The following is a 16,407-nucleotide window of genomic DNA, read 5'->3' as shown; positions in this document are numbered from 1 at the left end:
AGCTTCGGTGACAGATTCTCTCCTTCATGCATGAAGTAAAGACACGATTTAACCAACACCGATGACTCCAATGAAATTTCTTTCACATTTTGGCGACGAGGATGGGATGGACGTTCCACTGCTCAGGTTCTGAGTTCTGACTGAAGGTTATTACCGGTAAGGAAAATTTCCACTCCACCAAGGAGGAGGAATTCCGCCTGACGTCAGAAACAGGTACTGACCAGTGGACGCTCCATCTATTTAAAAGTGAGTACGGTGTTTTTTAAATCTTGGATAAAACCTATAGGTGGACAGTTGTAATTCCTTTGTGGTAGCTGTCCCGATATTCTATAATTCCTTTGTGGTTTGAATGTCGATATATTCTATAATTCCTTTGTGGTATGAATATTTGGTCCGGTGTAATTCCTTTGTGGTAATCGGGACCGTCTCATGTAATTCCTGTGTGGTGTTGGAGACTAGTGCACATGAGTGAAACCTAGGTAGACAGTGGTAATTCCTGTGTGGTTGCTGTCAAGATATATTATAATTGCTTTGTAGTTTTGAAGCTCTGAAGAAAAAATAAATAAATTTAGTAGAAAACAAAAGGATATATAAATGGATCAATCCTAAATTAACTGAAGGCAATGACTGTCTCGTGAGGGCCGAATCATCGGAGAATTAGTTTTGGGGGGTTGCAAAATACCACCTCGTTTGGCTTCAAGACCGAGCAGGTATATTGTTTTTGGAAGTCGACTTTAAAAAAAAAATTTTTTTTAATTGAGATTGGAAACCATTTCAAATTTGGCCTAAGTGTTGTTTTGTGTTGTTTTGTGTTTGTTCTGTTTTGTTCTATGATGTTTTCATGTCTGTGGCTGGCTTGTGTTGTTTTGTGTATGTTGATCTGAGCTCAGTCTGCAGAGCTTGTGTGAGGAGGAAAAGTTGCATGGGGTTGTTGCAGGCTGTGGAGCCAGAATGACTGTAGACTGTTTGGGGAGGAAATGCCTCTATAACAAAAAGATAGACCATGTCAAGAGCATTAGTTTAATCAATGTTCGATCTGCTGCAGGCAGATGATATGTTTAAAAAAAAAAAAAAAAAAAAAAAAAAAAAGGGCAGAGAGGAGAAGTGTGAAGTTGTGTGAAGTTACAGGAGTAAAGGAGATGTTAGTTTGTTTTGGATTGAGGATGGTAATCAAGTGTTTTGAAGGTTTTTTGTATGTTGAAAAGACTGGTATTAAATGATAGAAGTTGATGGTGTTGGAGTAAAATGGTGAATGAACTGTTTCTAAGTGCTGATTTCTTGTGCTGAACAAGAAGAGCTGCTTCTGTGAGGAGAGTCTACAGGAGGGACTCAGTGACAGAGAGACAGAAAGAAGGGGGGTTTCAGAATAAGAAAAGTAAGGTCATGAAAGATTGAGGAAAGTAGTAAGAAGGGAAAGACGTTGAAATTGAGGTTTAAAATGTTTGAAATATATATGTATATATATATATATATATACATATATATTTAAAAAATAAACAATAAAAACAACAGTAACAATAAATTAACACATTAATTAGTTAAATAAATAAATAAATAATAGGAACTGTATTTTGTTATAAGAACTATATATTTCTTATCACTATGGAGATGATGATGTGTGGTTGGGGCTGAGTTAGCTCAGCTTAATTTGTTCCTGTGTTTTAAATGATGCATGTGATGGTTAATGAAAGGATAATTGTTTATGACGAAGTGTCCCTGATCAAGACACTGAGTCATTAACAGCTCCTGATGAGTGTGTGATATGTAGAGCATGAATGTGAATGGGTGAATGGGATAATTGAAGCTGTTCAAGAGTGTTTTGAGAGGCCCAGTTGATAAATGATATTAATTTTTAAGATGAATGTGTGACATGATTTTGTGTAAAAACAAATGGTTTTGTCTCATTATAGGAAAGGAAGTGTGGTGAAGGATGTTGTTGTGATGTGAAAATGGTTATAAACTAACATATAAATCTGAAATTTATTCCAGTCACTATAGGGTTAAAATGATTAATTAAAAATAAAAATGAATAATAATGAAGATTATCTAGAATAAGTGAAGTTTACTGTGTGAAGAAACATCTGAACACATAATCTAGGTGACTGACGACCCTGATCCAATCACTGACTCCACTAACAGACCTGACTGACGAACAAGGAAACAATTCTGAAAAAATAACTTTGAGTGTCTGTGTGAGTAATTTGAAGAGTGTCTTGAAGACTATGTGTTTGTGCTCAAAGTTTTCCAAAGTGTGTTTAGGTTTGAATCTGCCTCCTCCATGTGCTGTCCCCAAGTCTGCACTGCACCCCCTCCTCCCTCAGAGACACACACAGCAGGACACCTACAGCTAAATGACAATCCAACTCTACAGGAGGTAGAAGCTGTGTGTTGTAGGTGTTTAAAACTCAGATGGGCCAACATCTGACCGGCCAACTGGTCGACATCCCCAGCTGTTGGATCAGTGCGGTTCAACATGATGGCCAGCCTGGCTGAAGATGTGCTTGCTGTTTTCACCTTAAGAGTGTGTTGGCCTGAGATTCACAACACAACACTAAAGGAGGGTGAGTTAGCAGCTGACTACTGTACACATATGGACTCTGTTTTCGCAGCTCATTCTGACATTGATGCAGACAATGAGGCATACGATGACCTGCTCGTTCGTGTCATGGTTACATGTGTCAGATGGGAAACTGGGACCATAGTGAATGTCTGGACACACGTTCTGCACGTTCTGAACGAAATCAGATAGATTTGGACTCTAAACAAACACAAACACTTCAGACTGCTCAACTGATACTTTGACACCTATTCCTCCACCGAGGAACGAAGACAAACTGTTAACATTGAGGGAGAACAAAGACACAGAAGTGGCATGGGTGTGTCACTCATGCAGGACCGGGAGATCCCAGAAGGCATGGATAAACAATTCACAGAGAAATTTGTCAGAAAAAGACACAACTTTTTGAACAAACTGATTGGAAGAAATGTTTTGTTTTTATGTTGTTTTTTTATTTTTCTTTTGTTGTATTCTGTATTCTCAGACTTGGAAAAAAGTTAACTTATACCAATATGTTTGCAGTACATAATTAGTTGATAAAACCATGTGATTTCCCAAATAAATGATGTTGACACTGTGTGTCAAAAGAGAGGAATGTGGGAAATAAATTGTGTTCCTGTTCTCGTGGATGGTTTTAGTGTCAGGCTTTCTCCATGTTGTTAAAGATAACAATTAACCAAAAGTCAAGCTGTGAACAAATGATGGATTGTAAAAGCAGGGGTCGGCATGAGGGGCACAGGATGACATGTGTGGGTCATAAAGAAAGTGGGTTGTCTTGTTGTAACTTGCTTTGATGTGACTGTATATATGTTTGAGCTTTCTGAAGCAACTTCAGAGAACATTTAGACCAGCTTCGGTGACAGATTCTCTCCTTCATGCATGAAGTAAAGACACGATTTAACCAACACCGATGACTCCAATGAAATTTCTTTCACAGTCTTCAGTTTTATGCAAGAAAGAATAGCTGACTTTTTTGGAGTCTGTCAACAATCATTTCTTGAAAATACATATTTGGGGGGGTCTTTACTTTTCTTCAGCCGTGTAGAACTTCATCTAAATCTTTATCACACAAGTTTCAATTTGGAGTTTTTGGTTTGGATGATTTAGTGTTTAATTGCACGGCCCTAACAAACACACACACATAAACAGAGAGCAAGAGTGAGAGAGAGCTGGCCGGCAAAAGAGAGAGTGAGCCCTTGCAATAGTAGAAGAGTGAATCAATCTCCTCCCTGATCCTTCAGATGAGACTGCAGCTGAGCAGGATTTGAAGGGTTTTCACTAAAGAAACTGATAGAGAAGGCTCAGATGCAATATTATCACCTGATTAATGATGGAGGGAATAAGGAGCAAAAGTAATCGAGCCTTTCATCACTGCCCGATTTTCCTGAGCGTTGGGAAGTGAAGGCTGTTATGGTGTGTACCTGTGCTTGGCTGCTCAGCATGCTGGGCATATTATTTCAAGCTGTGCATTTGCATTCAAAGCCTGTGAGGCAAAACCAAATCAGAGTTAGTAAAGCATTCTCCTCAGCATGAGGATTGGTTATGTGTACAGTGCGCTACTTAACATTTAAGTAAAGAGCCTGCTTTAGAAGTTGCCACAGTGGATCATCTGCTTCCTTCTTGCCCTAACCTCAATGTCCTCTTCTGTTACAAAACTAAAACTTCTTACTAAATACTACATTTCTAAACACCGGACCATTAAAGCTCACATAGAGTGGTCCTGTTGCACATATATGTTAGTTATGGAGGTCTACTTACATACATGAACTTGTTTTTATGGTCAAAAACCTCCTAGTTGCTGTAAACGAGCCGATAGAAATCCTCTTTTCTGACGCTGTTGCCCCTGTTTGTTGATATTTCAGACTGAACGCTCACACCCAGAAGACAGACTGTGTTGTGATTGGCCAGTACCCGGAAGTGACATATTCAGCACACCCGCTCTCAGAGCGCAGCTCCCCCTCTGGAACGGTGGATGCACTGCTACTCATTATCAAAACACTGTTTTAACAATGTTTAAAAATAGCTTCGTCACGACTCCCCGCCGCAGTCCTGACTCCGGAGTCAGACCCAGAGTCAGAAGACACTGTCGCTCGTGAAACACCACCACAACGGACGTTATTCTTCTTCTGCGGTTCAATGTACGCAACCGGATGTGCCCGGACTAGTGCCCGGAGCAGGAGGATCTGCTGTTCAGGAGAACCGCTGTTTACGTAACCGGACCGGGTTTTTTCAGAGATCTCGCTCAGCCCGAGATTACAATAAAACACAGCGTTCTCAGCAGTGGCTGAACTGTTTGTTTTGAACCTTCAGGGCTTCTTAAACAAGGTAATGACGCAGATACACACTAAAAAACAGCTTTAATCAAGGTGTGCACAGGTGACAAAAAACTGTGGCGTTACTTTGAACACCATCACCGTTATCTGTCAGATGGAGAGAGCTGAGTTACACAACACAGTCTCTCAGACTTACACCGGGGAAAGCAAAGCTCCCTTTGGTGGAGCCAGAAGTGTTGAAACAAGTACAGGAGGGAGGTCAAACTGTTGCTGTCATAAAAAGCAATTATTATGCACGGGAAAGTATGTTGGTTAAGCATCGGTCTAAACCCCTTTTATCCACTACACATTCCTCTAAAATGTGTAGTGTGTACATTAATGCAATTTACTCGCTGTCCTTGTTCAGAGTTTCACTCCAGCTACATTACATAACACGATGAAGTAGACACTGATCTCACAGCGTTTCCTGAAAATGAATCTGTCCATTGATATTTGTGAAGCTCATTTTCCTTGGACTGCAGTTCAGATATCCATTAGAGATCCACAGAACTGCAGCATAACATTCTGTCAATTATATGCTGTATCAGGGCCTTCACATTTTATTGACCTAACATGTTAGAATTTCAAAAAGTACTTCTTTCAAATTTTAATGATATACTTTTGCTGTATGTAAGTCTGCATAATGCCTTTTTCAAGCACAGACTCGTGCCTGTTGTAATGCTAATATTAAAGCTCTAGTAACTTGGGTGACATTTAATCCACCTGAAATCAAGAAAGCAAAACCCTGACATTTTCACAAAGGAATAAGAGTACACAGAAACAATGCTCTACTCACTCTGTCTCACTCTCTCTTTGTTTAATGTGGCATTAAAGCAATAATTTGCATTTTAATAAAAACCTTGGGCAGCTTTCTATTCTACTCTTCGCAAACAGATTTAAGAGGGGAAAAAAACAACACTGGCACATGTTGTGTTTCCGTTCACATTTACATTGTTATTCATCTTTCATTACATTTGATGCTCACCCTGTGTGTCAATTCCTATGAGGGGACCAGACAGCAAATCATTCATATAAGACATGCATGTGATTATGCATGTGGATGCACAGTGCACACATAAACATACTGATGAACTGAGTTATGCAATAGACTTACAGTCACATTTTACCAGGTGCACTGGCACACACTGTCTATAGATGGCAGCAACTGCAAAGCACTCACACATTTTATTACATGAACTCCATTACCTCTCTTAAGGTAACAGAGCAGTGCGTGTGTGTGTGTGCGCGCAGTACAGTATGCGTGGCACCCTGCAGTGTCATGAGAGTTACCAGACTAAGAGGATTTACCTGTATGAGGTGAAGTTGTCGTAAGATCCCACAGTGTAGTGTCTGAACAGTCTCTTAGTGCGGTCCTCCCGAGTCTCTGTAAAACAAACCAAATGCCTTTTAATACAACTATTCTGTATTATTCTTTTTACCGCAGTGTTTCCAAAATTGTACACAGTCACTGTAAGATTACATTAAACTGACTCTACAGTATATGCCAGGGTGATTAAGAGCAGGGGTCAGGGTCAGAGGTAGAGTTTCCTCTGGTGGTACACAGAGAAGAAAAATACTGTTCTACTGTATATACACCAGCGATCGGAGTGGAGCTATTTCGACTGGAGTGTGTAGAAAATGAAACAAATAACGGAATAATAACGTAAATAATATGATTCCCTTCAGACACACATCCAAAAGTGGCTGTATCATCATTGTGTTGTATCTGAAGTATGATGTGGATACAAAGTGAAGAGAAGAGGAGAGAGCAGTGTTTTCCCTGTGGGTCTCCCATGGGGCTCGTACATTATGCCGAAGTATTCATATCCAAGAAGCGATCAGAAAGTGGAAACATTACCGCACAATGTCTTGCACTCTCATTATGTTGTTACTTAGATAGCACTACTATTATGTTTTGAGGTGAAAATTGTCCTTTTGATGTCATATTCTTGGCAGCCAATCACCCATAAGTCATCTGACTCGAGTCAGCAGTTCAATGGTCTTTTCCAATCCACCTCCAGGATGTTAGCTGAAGAAATCATTTACCAGCACACAGAAGAATCAAATGACCACAGAGGAGTAATAACTATTAACATGCTTCATTTATCATAACGTACTTTGCAATCAGTGAAATAATGTTTTAGCAGGAAATGCACAAGAACGGGCAACATGTCAAGCTCAATTAGTATGGAGTGTTTGAGCGTGTGTGCTTCCTGTCAGCGTGTGGGTGGATTTATCCGACGGGAGTGCTGATAGTGATTGATAGCCTGTAGTCATCCCAATAATGCACATCCACTAAACAACAGTGTGCTGACCACACAGCCCAATACCCCACAAAGGCCACAAAGAAATGCTTCAAAGGTCCAACGTGTAAATTGTTTGGCTTTTCCGGCTTTAGAATAAGCATTTTTACTGTATTCATTTATTTAACTAGGGCCCAAACAGACAAACTGGTCAGAAGGTGTGTTTTGCATTTTGCTTACTACACAAATGAGGAAGAATTACATATGTGTGAAGGTCAATTTGGTTCCCCGTGAAAGGGAGGGGAGGGGAGTACTCAGATTGTTACAATCTACAGTCTCACCACTAGATGTCACAGTTTCTTACACACTGGACCTTTAACAGAATATTTCTTGGATTATTATTTTCACCATTATATGCCAGCACAGTAAAAATAAAATAATTTAATAATAACTATATTACGTGACAATATTGATAATGGAGAAAAAATACAGCATGAGTATTAAAGGTGCATTATGTAAAAAATTTAGAGGAACTGGCCATAAAATCCTCCTAATATGTCACAGAGGACCAGGAATAATGTTCATATAACAAACTGAACTCACCAACAAAACTAGTAAAAAAAAAATATTTGCATTAAAAAAATATTCTCCTAAAGACCTCGGTATGAATGTCAAAAACGCCAAGATAAAGTTTACGGCAAAGCGAGGGTCTATATAGGACATGCTTTTCAATATACCCAAAGTATACGCACTCGCACCTGCCACTAACTGTTTCAATTAATTATTAATAAATTCAACAAAATAACTGTTAAATATTATGATATAATGCTGACTACACTTTATACATACAAGTATCCATATAAACTCGACATTGAACACAGAATACCTGAACTCATAAATTTCTCTCTAGTTTTTAATGAAACTAGTTAACCTATTATACCTTGTAAATATTATGAATATTAAAATGCTAACCACACCTGCCATATCTTCAAAGTGTCCAAATGTCATGAAAAAGCATACACTATGTTTATTAAATTTCATGAAAAAGCATACAATATGTTCAAACTTTCCATTCAATGCATTAATAAAGAAATGGAGGCTTAACTATTTTTATATGATAATTAATAATGTATATTATAATGTAATAAATATTATGAATAAGTGCTAAATAAACCCATGATATCCTCAATGTGTCCAAATGAGCTCAATAATCAAAAAATGCCTTAACTATTTTTTCTGTGTTCACTAATAAGTTAACCAGTTAACTTATTATGTAACTATTACCAATCATAGCCAAAGTAATAATGATTGTACTTGTAGATAGTTGTTACATGAATCATTGTACAAAATTTGAAGGCAATATCTCCATCAGTCTGGAAGATAAAGCCGAAAATGTGTTTTTAGCATAATAAATTAATTAATTTGCTAATTAATAATAAAGCTACAAAGATAGGGATAATCCTCAGGTGGTATGTGATGCAAAATCTAAAGCCAATACCTGCAATACTTTGGAAGATACAGGCAAAATATGGTTTTTATATCATTAATTAATTAATTAACTAATTAATAATAATGGTAGACAGCTCAAAATCAATAGGGATCATCTACAGGGGGTATGTGACACATAAAAAAAATAAGAAAATTTAATCTCAAACGCCTTTCCAGTTATCGTGTTAACGGCTAAAATCTGCGGACGCGCAAGACCGATTCCATAATATCCGCATTTCTCGCGGATATAATAATAGCGGTAGTCGTGTGGTTAAATAGGTGGACATGTGTCGGGAAGGTTGCGGGATTGATTCCGGAAAGTGTCAATATTATTTACCTTATTATTGTATAAAGCATTAATAAGCTTGTGATGCATAAAATATTACCATCAAAAAATATATTGGGTGTGTGGTGATAATTTGCCCCGCATGCCACGATGTCTCACTCTAAGGTTTTGTCAGAAGTTGGCAGCCCTGCTATATAACATTGTAAAAGGGGAGGCAAAAATGAAGGACAGTTCTGTCAAATATCATGCATAAACAGCTAATGTTACCATACATTATTATACATCTTGATACTTACTGAGAGAACAGAATTGTGTGTCTTAGAGCCACTCATTTATGATAAAACGCTCGTTCCTCACTCGTTGCTGAGGGAGTTACATGTCAACCGCTCTGGCAACCTTGACTCTGGAAGGGAGGGGTGGAGTGGGAGGCGGATACGACTCACAGTGTTTTGATTTTGAGTGTAGTAAGCGTTTTTGGCCACATTGTTACATAATTTTCCTTTAATGTTTGTTATTGTATATCTTTTCTTATATTTTCAATTCATATTTTTGTCATCCTTTTTGCATTTCCCTGGTGTGGTATCAATAAAAACAAATGAATCTGAGTTTGGCTGAGTTTATGTAAGCTGGTGATATTTTTGATGTGTTATATTATCTCCACCACAGATCCACAAACAGCTGTATTAATAATTTTTATTTATTATTTATGGTGCTGTATTCACTGGATGACGCCAATCACATAAAAAAAAACAAAAAAACTGGTTTAAGAAAGTATATAATGTAAGAAATGACTAAATAAAAATGTATTAAGAAATGAAATTAATCTAATTTAATCTAATCCAAAACTACTACTACCAAATGAAATGATGAAAATATTGCTATTGATGATGAAGTAGAGGACTATCACTGCAACAAATCTAAAACTAATGATGCTGATACAAACGGACTGTAAAGGTTTAAAGATTAAAAAAAGAAAACAAATCAAAGTAGAGGAGACTTGAAGTGGCGGGAATCCTCAGATTCTCCTCAGATTCTCCTCAGCCTGTCCCTGTGACTGAGTGTGAGTGACAGACTGTCAGCTGCAAACAACATGAAGCTCTGATAAGTGCACCCACTGTCACTCTGTGACACAAGAGAGGGAAATTAGCAATTTGCTCAAAATTGCCAATTTCATGTTGAAGTTTGACCCTTCAGTCTCTGCTCTTCACCTGGATTCTCATTTTCATCTGCTTCTTCGATTAGTTGTCAGATTTTCTGATTCGTTTGTCTGTGGAGATAAATGTCCCTTTCAAGTGGATTAGGATGTTGGGAACTACACTCATGCAGAGGGCATTTCTCTTTTGGCAACTAGGTTTAAGTGTTGGCAAAGTGCAGAGGTAATGGTGTTATGCCAACAACATTTTAATCAGCAGATACAGTATGAGGTGACACTGTGCCTTCTCTTTAGTCAGACAGGGTTTTCCTCAGCGTTCTATGATGTCAGAGGAAAGACCAGTCAGTAATAATTTACCTTGTTTTTTTATTTGCTCTGATATTTTACAAACTGGGTGGCAAAAATGTGCAAACTCGCAAAATTAAAGTTAAAAAAGGCCTGGTTGGGGAAAATGAACAGCTGGAACTTATCAAAGCTTGATATACATCAGTATTTACCAACCTTTCTACATTGGGACCAATATTTTAAAGATGGCAAACAATTGAGACCCACAACACAATATCAACTGTGACACAAGCAAATTGTGTGTTTGGGGACCTGGACCTGGAGTTATGTTTAGGTCTTACTGTATGTTGATGTGATTGGATTACTGTATACCATATGTGTACCACATGTAGGAAATGACTCACAAAAACTGTAGAGTATCAAAGAATGGGATGTGTAAATTAGATTGTATATTAATTAGTATTTTATGTGTGTGACTCTGGATCACTGGTCATGGAAGGAAAGATGTGGAATGTTAATAGCAATAGTTGTTAAAGAGGTAAAAGTGACATAAAGCAAAACGGCTGCAAAGAGTGAGCACTCCTTCACAGTTCTACTGCATCACACACATGGTCCTCATCCAAACATTCCACACTTCAAAAGTACAAAAACAGAATCAAGCAAATGTTGAAATGTTCTGTGTATCAGTACGTCTGTGTATATGCAGCATGTGTGTGTGTGTATAAGTACACACCATGTGTGTGATACCAGATGCAGTCTGAGAGTGTGAAATGCTGCTCTGTCATCACAGCTGTCACCTATTTTGTACGGCCCAAGAGCATCTAAAGGCAGACCACTGATAGCACAGTTAACCTCAACTACACACACACAAAACACAACGATAAAAGGAAAACACAACAAAACATGACAAATATTACATATATTTTTGCTGAACCTGAACTCCTGTTGTAAAGCATCGAGACTCATGATTTAACCAGCACTACGCTGGGGTTTTACAACTGGAAGTTTACAGACACTAATCATTGCTCCTATTGGATGATACCAGCTGTCAATCACACTGATGTCTGCGCATTTTGAAGAAGACCTGAAACCCATTACCATTAACCCTTCAAGAAAATGTTTACTGACTGTACATCAAGTGAGAAGAACACACATGAGTTCTTTTTACAAACCAGCAGAGTCACCCCCTAGTGGTCATTCAATGTATTCATACTCCCGGATTATCTAAAATGTATCTGTTTAAATAACTGGTTATACGTTGGTCTTCCATAACATCAATTCTCTCTTGCAAAGTGCAAGCAAAACAATCTTGCAAACAATACACTGCACTTCACATTTCTGAATATAGCAAAAGCAATTTACATGGAAAGACCAAAAGCTAAATTCAAATAGTTGTTGTGGCAGATACAATGGCTAAAAGGTACAGATGAATGCCTACATAACTGAGTGGGAGAGCACAAGAAAAGTCTCTTAACTTAAGTCCCGAGGTTATACGAACACTTGTGTTCAGCAGTGAAGGCTTGAGATCTATATGCTGGGTTATCTGCTGGTTAAAATTTATTCAAAGCACACAAATACACTTTACAGCCCATCCTTGTTCTACTGCTTTTCAGCAAAGACAAATGAAAGCATTCACTGCAGCCTTTCAGTTTAAGGCCTACCTGGGTTAACGGCAGACTAATTTGAGGTTACAAACATACAGTAGACAGACAGTCTGTCTGAGGCATCAATATTACTATACTATACCATACTATACATATTAAAGCTTTAGTTTCATTATCTTGTCTAGTCACAAAGACATCATGACACATATAGTATATAGAGTGTTTAGAGGAGCTAAAGCGGACCTAGACCAGAGGTTCCAATTAACGCCGTTTTTTAGTGTGTATCTGCATCATTACCTTTTTTTACGAAGCCCTGAAGTTTCGAAACAAACAGTTCAGCCATTGCTGGGAACGCTGGGTTTTATTGTAATCTCGGGCTCAGCGAGATCTCGGGAAAAACCCGGTCCGGTTACGTAAACAGCGGTTCTCCTGAACAGCAGATCGTCCTGCTCCGGGCACTAGTCCGGGCACATCCGGTTGCGTACATTGAACCGCAGAAGAAGAATAACGTCCGTTGTGGAGGTGTTTCACGACAGTGTCTTCTGACTCTGGGTCAAAGTCATAAAAGGGACTGCGGCAGGGAGTCGTCACAAAACTATTTTAAAAACAATGTTTTGATAATGAGTAGCAGTGCATCCACTGTTCCAGAGGGGGGAGCTGTGCTTCTGAGAGCGGGTGTGCTGAATATGTCACTTCCGGGTACTGGCCAATTACAAGAGAGTTGGGAAGGCTCTACGCTGGCTGGCCAATCACAACACACTCTGTCTTCAGATAAGAAAAAGACAGATTTCTATCGGCTCGTTTACAGCAACTAGGAGGTTTTTGACCATAAAAACAAGTTAATGTATGTAATTAGACCTCCATAACTAACATGTATGTGCAACAGGACCACTCTATGTGAGCTTAATGAAAGGAAGACAGAAGTGATAGTGTTTCGACCCAATGGCTACAGTGAGTCCCTTCCCGTTGATCTAGGCCCTTTGACACAGCATGAAAAGCCTACAGTCACAAATCTGGGTTTCAAAATGGAGAGTGATTTTAAATTGGATGGTCAAATTGGTGCAGTGGTGAAGTCCGGCTTTTTTCATTTAAGAAAGTTAACTGAGGTTAAACCTTTCCTTACAACGCAGCACTGAGGCAGTAATCCATGCCTTTATTATCTCTCGCCTGGATTACTGCAACACACTTTATTTTGGAGTCAGTTAGACGTCCCTCTCACGTCTCCTGCTCGTTCAAAGCGCTGCCGCGCATCTTTTAACTGGAGCACGTAAGAGGGAACGCATAAAGCCTTGTTTAGCCTCACTCCACTGGCTACACAGTTATTTGTTTTAAATCCTTAAATAGTCTTGCCCCGCCTTACCTCTCTGAGCTGCTTCATCCATACGCTCCTGCCTGGTCTCTGAGGTCAGCTGATCAGTTACCCAAATCTAAATGAAGCTCAGAGGGGACAGAGATTTTTCCGAGATTGTGGAACAATCTTCCACAGCATGTTATACACGCCCCTTCACTGTCCATTAAAAAAAACAAAACAAAAACATCTTAAAACCCATTTTACTCTTTGGCTTTCAACCCAGTATGAGATTTTGGTTTTTATCTTATTTATAGTTTTATTGTATGACCTGTTTATTTGTGTTGTTTTTATATTTTCTACAGTATTTTATTGTTTAATTGTTTGTTCTTAGGTCTATTAGGTCACACGTTTGTATGTTTTGTTATTGATTTATCTCTGATGTCCAGCACTTTGTTTCAGCTGCTGTTGTTTTTTTTAAAGTGCTTTATAAATAAAGTTGGATTGGATTGGAGTTGGATATGAATGAATCAATTAATTGTGGACTGCTTTACACTCCACATGAGAGTCGAAAGGCAGGGAACACCCACAAGAACATGGGGAGAACATGCAAACTACATGAAGAAAGATCCTGAGTTGGATTGAGTTGTTGATCTTTTTTGCTGCAAGGCAAAACGTGCTATGTCCGCTTTGTTCTCCACATGAGGGGCCACTATATAATCCGTAATTGGGTGGACTTATCCAAACAATTGACAATTGGCAACGTTTTATCGCCTAAATAAACCATCATCGGTTCATAAATATACTTTATCTGACTATCAATCTTAACTTTCATTTCTCTACAGCAAACACAATCTCCTCTCTCTGACTTTGGCTGAGTGACCCTCTGATCTACAAACAATCAAGTCAATGTATATGCAATGTGTGCAGTTTGCTTCTGTGGTTTGAATACAAAAAAAAGAAAAGAAGTGATAACTCATCCATAAAAATGTGTGAATTAGCTGTTAGCGTCTTCTCACCGCTGTAAACGAAGCTACCATATTTAGCACATCATGATGATATGATATGTCATGCTATTACATTGCCACTGACTCGCTTAAACATACGGTATCTCTGATTTCCGCTGTAAACATCTGTCTTTTAGCCCAGAGTGCTTTTTTACATCCTCAACAGACTGAGACGCCATCGCTATCCTTGTCTGAATGATGCAAATGCCACATAACAACACACTCAGAGGCATGGACACGCATCATGTCTGAACCCTGATACATTTTAATTAACAACTTAAATAAACACACTTACACTTGTAAAGTGAGCCTCGTTGACTTTTAAATTCTTTCCCTCCAAATTCGCATTCATTCCTCCTTTCCTTTCCTCCCCTTCTCTGGCGTTTAACATTCATGTTGTGCATGTTCTCCTCTTAAATCACTGAGACTAAGCAGGGGGGTGCAGTAAAACTCTAGGGGCTCCTTACACCTTGAATGCTAAAACACTTTTTTAAATGAAGCAGAACAATAAATTAAGCTAGACACAACTTTCAGAGAGCAACACAGCCTATGAGGAGACACAAACAGAAAAAGAACATATAAAGAGCCATCCTCTGTTTCCTTCTCTCTTGCTGTCACACAAAGCGACTCTCATTTCAAAGGTCCAGCAGGGAGATGGAGTACCACACAGGGTTAACCGATTTCCACATGGCACAGAGGACAGAGCAGTGTCTTCATTTTCTTTGACTTTGTCACATTCTTTGTCTGTTTTGCTATTACTCTAAAGGATACCGTGACAGAGAGAACAATGGAGGAAAAAGAAGTACACAGTCATTTAATATTGCAGTTTAACAGTTCTGTTCAATTTTAATAACCCATGTGTTTTTGCACAGGTATTTATGACACATTTCACCACAAGACGGTTACTTGCATCTCCACGGAAGCGGACCGCTGCAGCACGCAGCAGCATCATGCTGCAGGTTGTCCTCACTGTTTGCGCTGCAGCTGACACTGTCATTTAGGGCCAATTCCAATTCCTATTACGCGGCTACATATTCAAATATGTAACAGTTCCAGTTCCAGAGCCCTAGCTTACATATTTTGCATGTGACAGTTTTCTTAGTTGTGTCACATACACAGTGTTCCCAAACTGTGGACTGTTTTTCGTTAAGGTCCTGGTATACGCACATCACACACAGAACCAACGCAAATCGCATCATCAACATGCAACATGCAGGCTGCAGCCCAGATTTTTGAACGTGTTGGGTGCACACGGACAGGTGGAGTATTAAGCCCCACACACCAAGCAAAAAAAGCAAGTCAAATGTCAAATCAGAGCTACTACAATTGGCAACAGTGAAACATTGTTTAGCATATCATTGCATGCCGTGAGATACACACGATGGTGTCACTTACGACTACTAAATTAGTCGTTGACAACTTTTGCCGACGAGTCGTTGCAGCCCCATACAGTATAAGTCGTTAATATGGTTGCGATGCACCACTACACTTTTTTATCACACAAAACGCATAGATAAATGTAATTAAAGGGGCAGCTGTGGCCAAGTGGTTAGGGCTTCGAGCTCGAGACCGGAAGGTAGCCGGTTCAATCCCCTACCAGTCCGCAGCTGAAGTGCTGTTGAGCAAGGCACCTAACCCCCTCACTGCTCCCCGCTGGCATGGCAGCTCACTGCGCTGGGTTAGCATGTTCTCCACCTCACTGCATAATTAAAATCCCTTGTCTTGTCTGGTCTTAATCTTAATCTTAATCTTAACTGAGAATGAAGAGAGCCTGAATCTGAAGAGCAAGATGACACGGAATATAGAGAAACGGAGTGTTATGAGTGGGGAAAAGGAGAGGACAGATTAACTTGAACTCCAAAGTAAAACCAGTGATGACAACGGAGGGAGGAGATGACAACAACTAAATGAGTGAATGTCAGTTGACAATGTGTGCCAATATTATTATAATATGCAGTATATAATACAGCTTCAGAGATCGTCTCAAGACTCCTCATTATAACCCACCTTTGCTCGCTTTCACTAAACCAAACAAGATGCCATAATGTTGCCCCAGTGTGCAATTTCAGATAACCTGCTGGCATTCCAAAATTAGAGACACAACAGTGTCAGCGTCTGTCCATCCACATTTGCTTTCATTTGAACACAAACACTGATTCAGCTCTGAGATGATGTTGATCTCCA

The 16,407-nt window shown here is 39.1% G+C and overlaps 1 protein-coding gene across 1 annotated transcript in view; it reads right to left on the bottom strand.

The window, feature by feature from the left end:
• Positions 1–16,407, bottom strand: part of shank3a (SH3 and multiple ankyrin repeat domains 3a) — a gene marked incomplete at both ends in the record, with an annotated part of 215,601 nt that overhangs the window by 25,368 nt on the left and 173,826 nt on the right. The window contains one exon of the mRNA XM_083894045.1: positions 6,178–6,253. Coding sequence (XP_083750171.1) covers positions 6,178–6,253 — 76 coding nt within the window. The remainder of the gene's footprint in view (positions 1–6,177; positions 6,254–16,407) is intronic.

Source organism: Microchirus variegatus (genome assembly GCF_963457635.1).
Source record: "Microchirus variegatus genome assembly, chromosome: 8".
In the NCBI taxonomy this organism is placed as follows: Eukaryota; Metazoa; Chordata; class Actinopteri; order Pleuronectiformes; family Soleidae; genus Microchirus; species Microchirus variegatus.
This window is presented reverse-complemented; position numbering and strand designations above follow the sequence as displayed.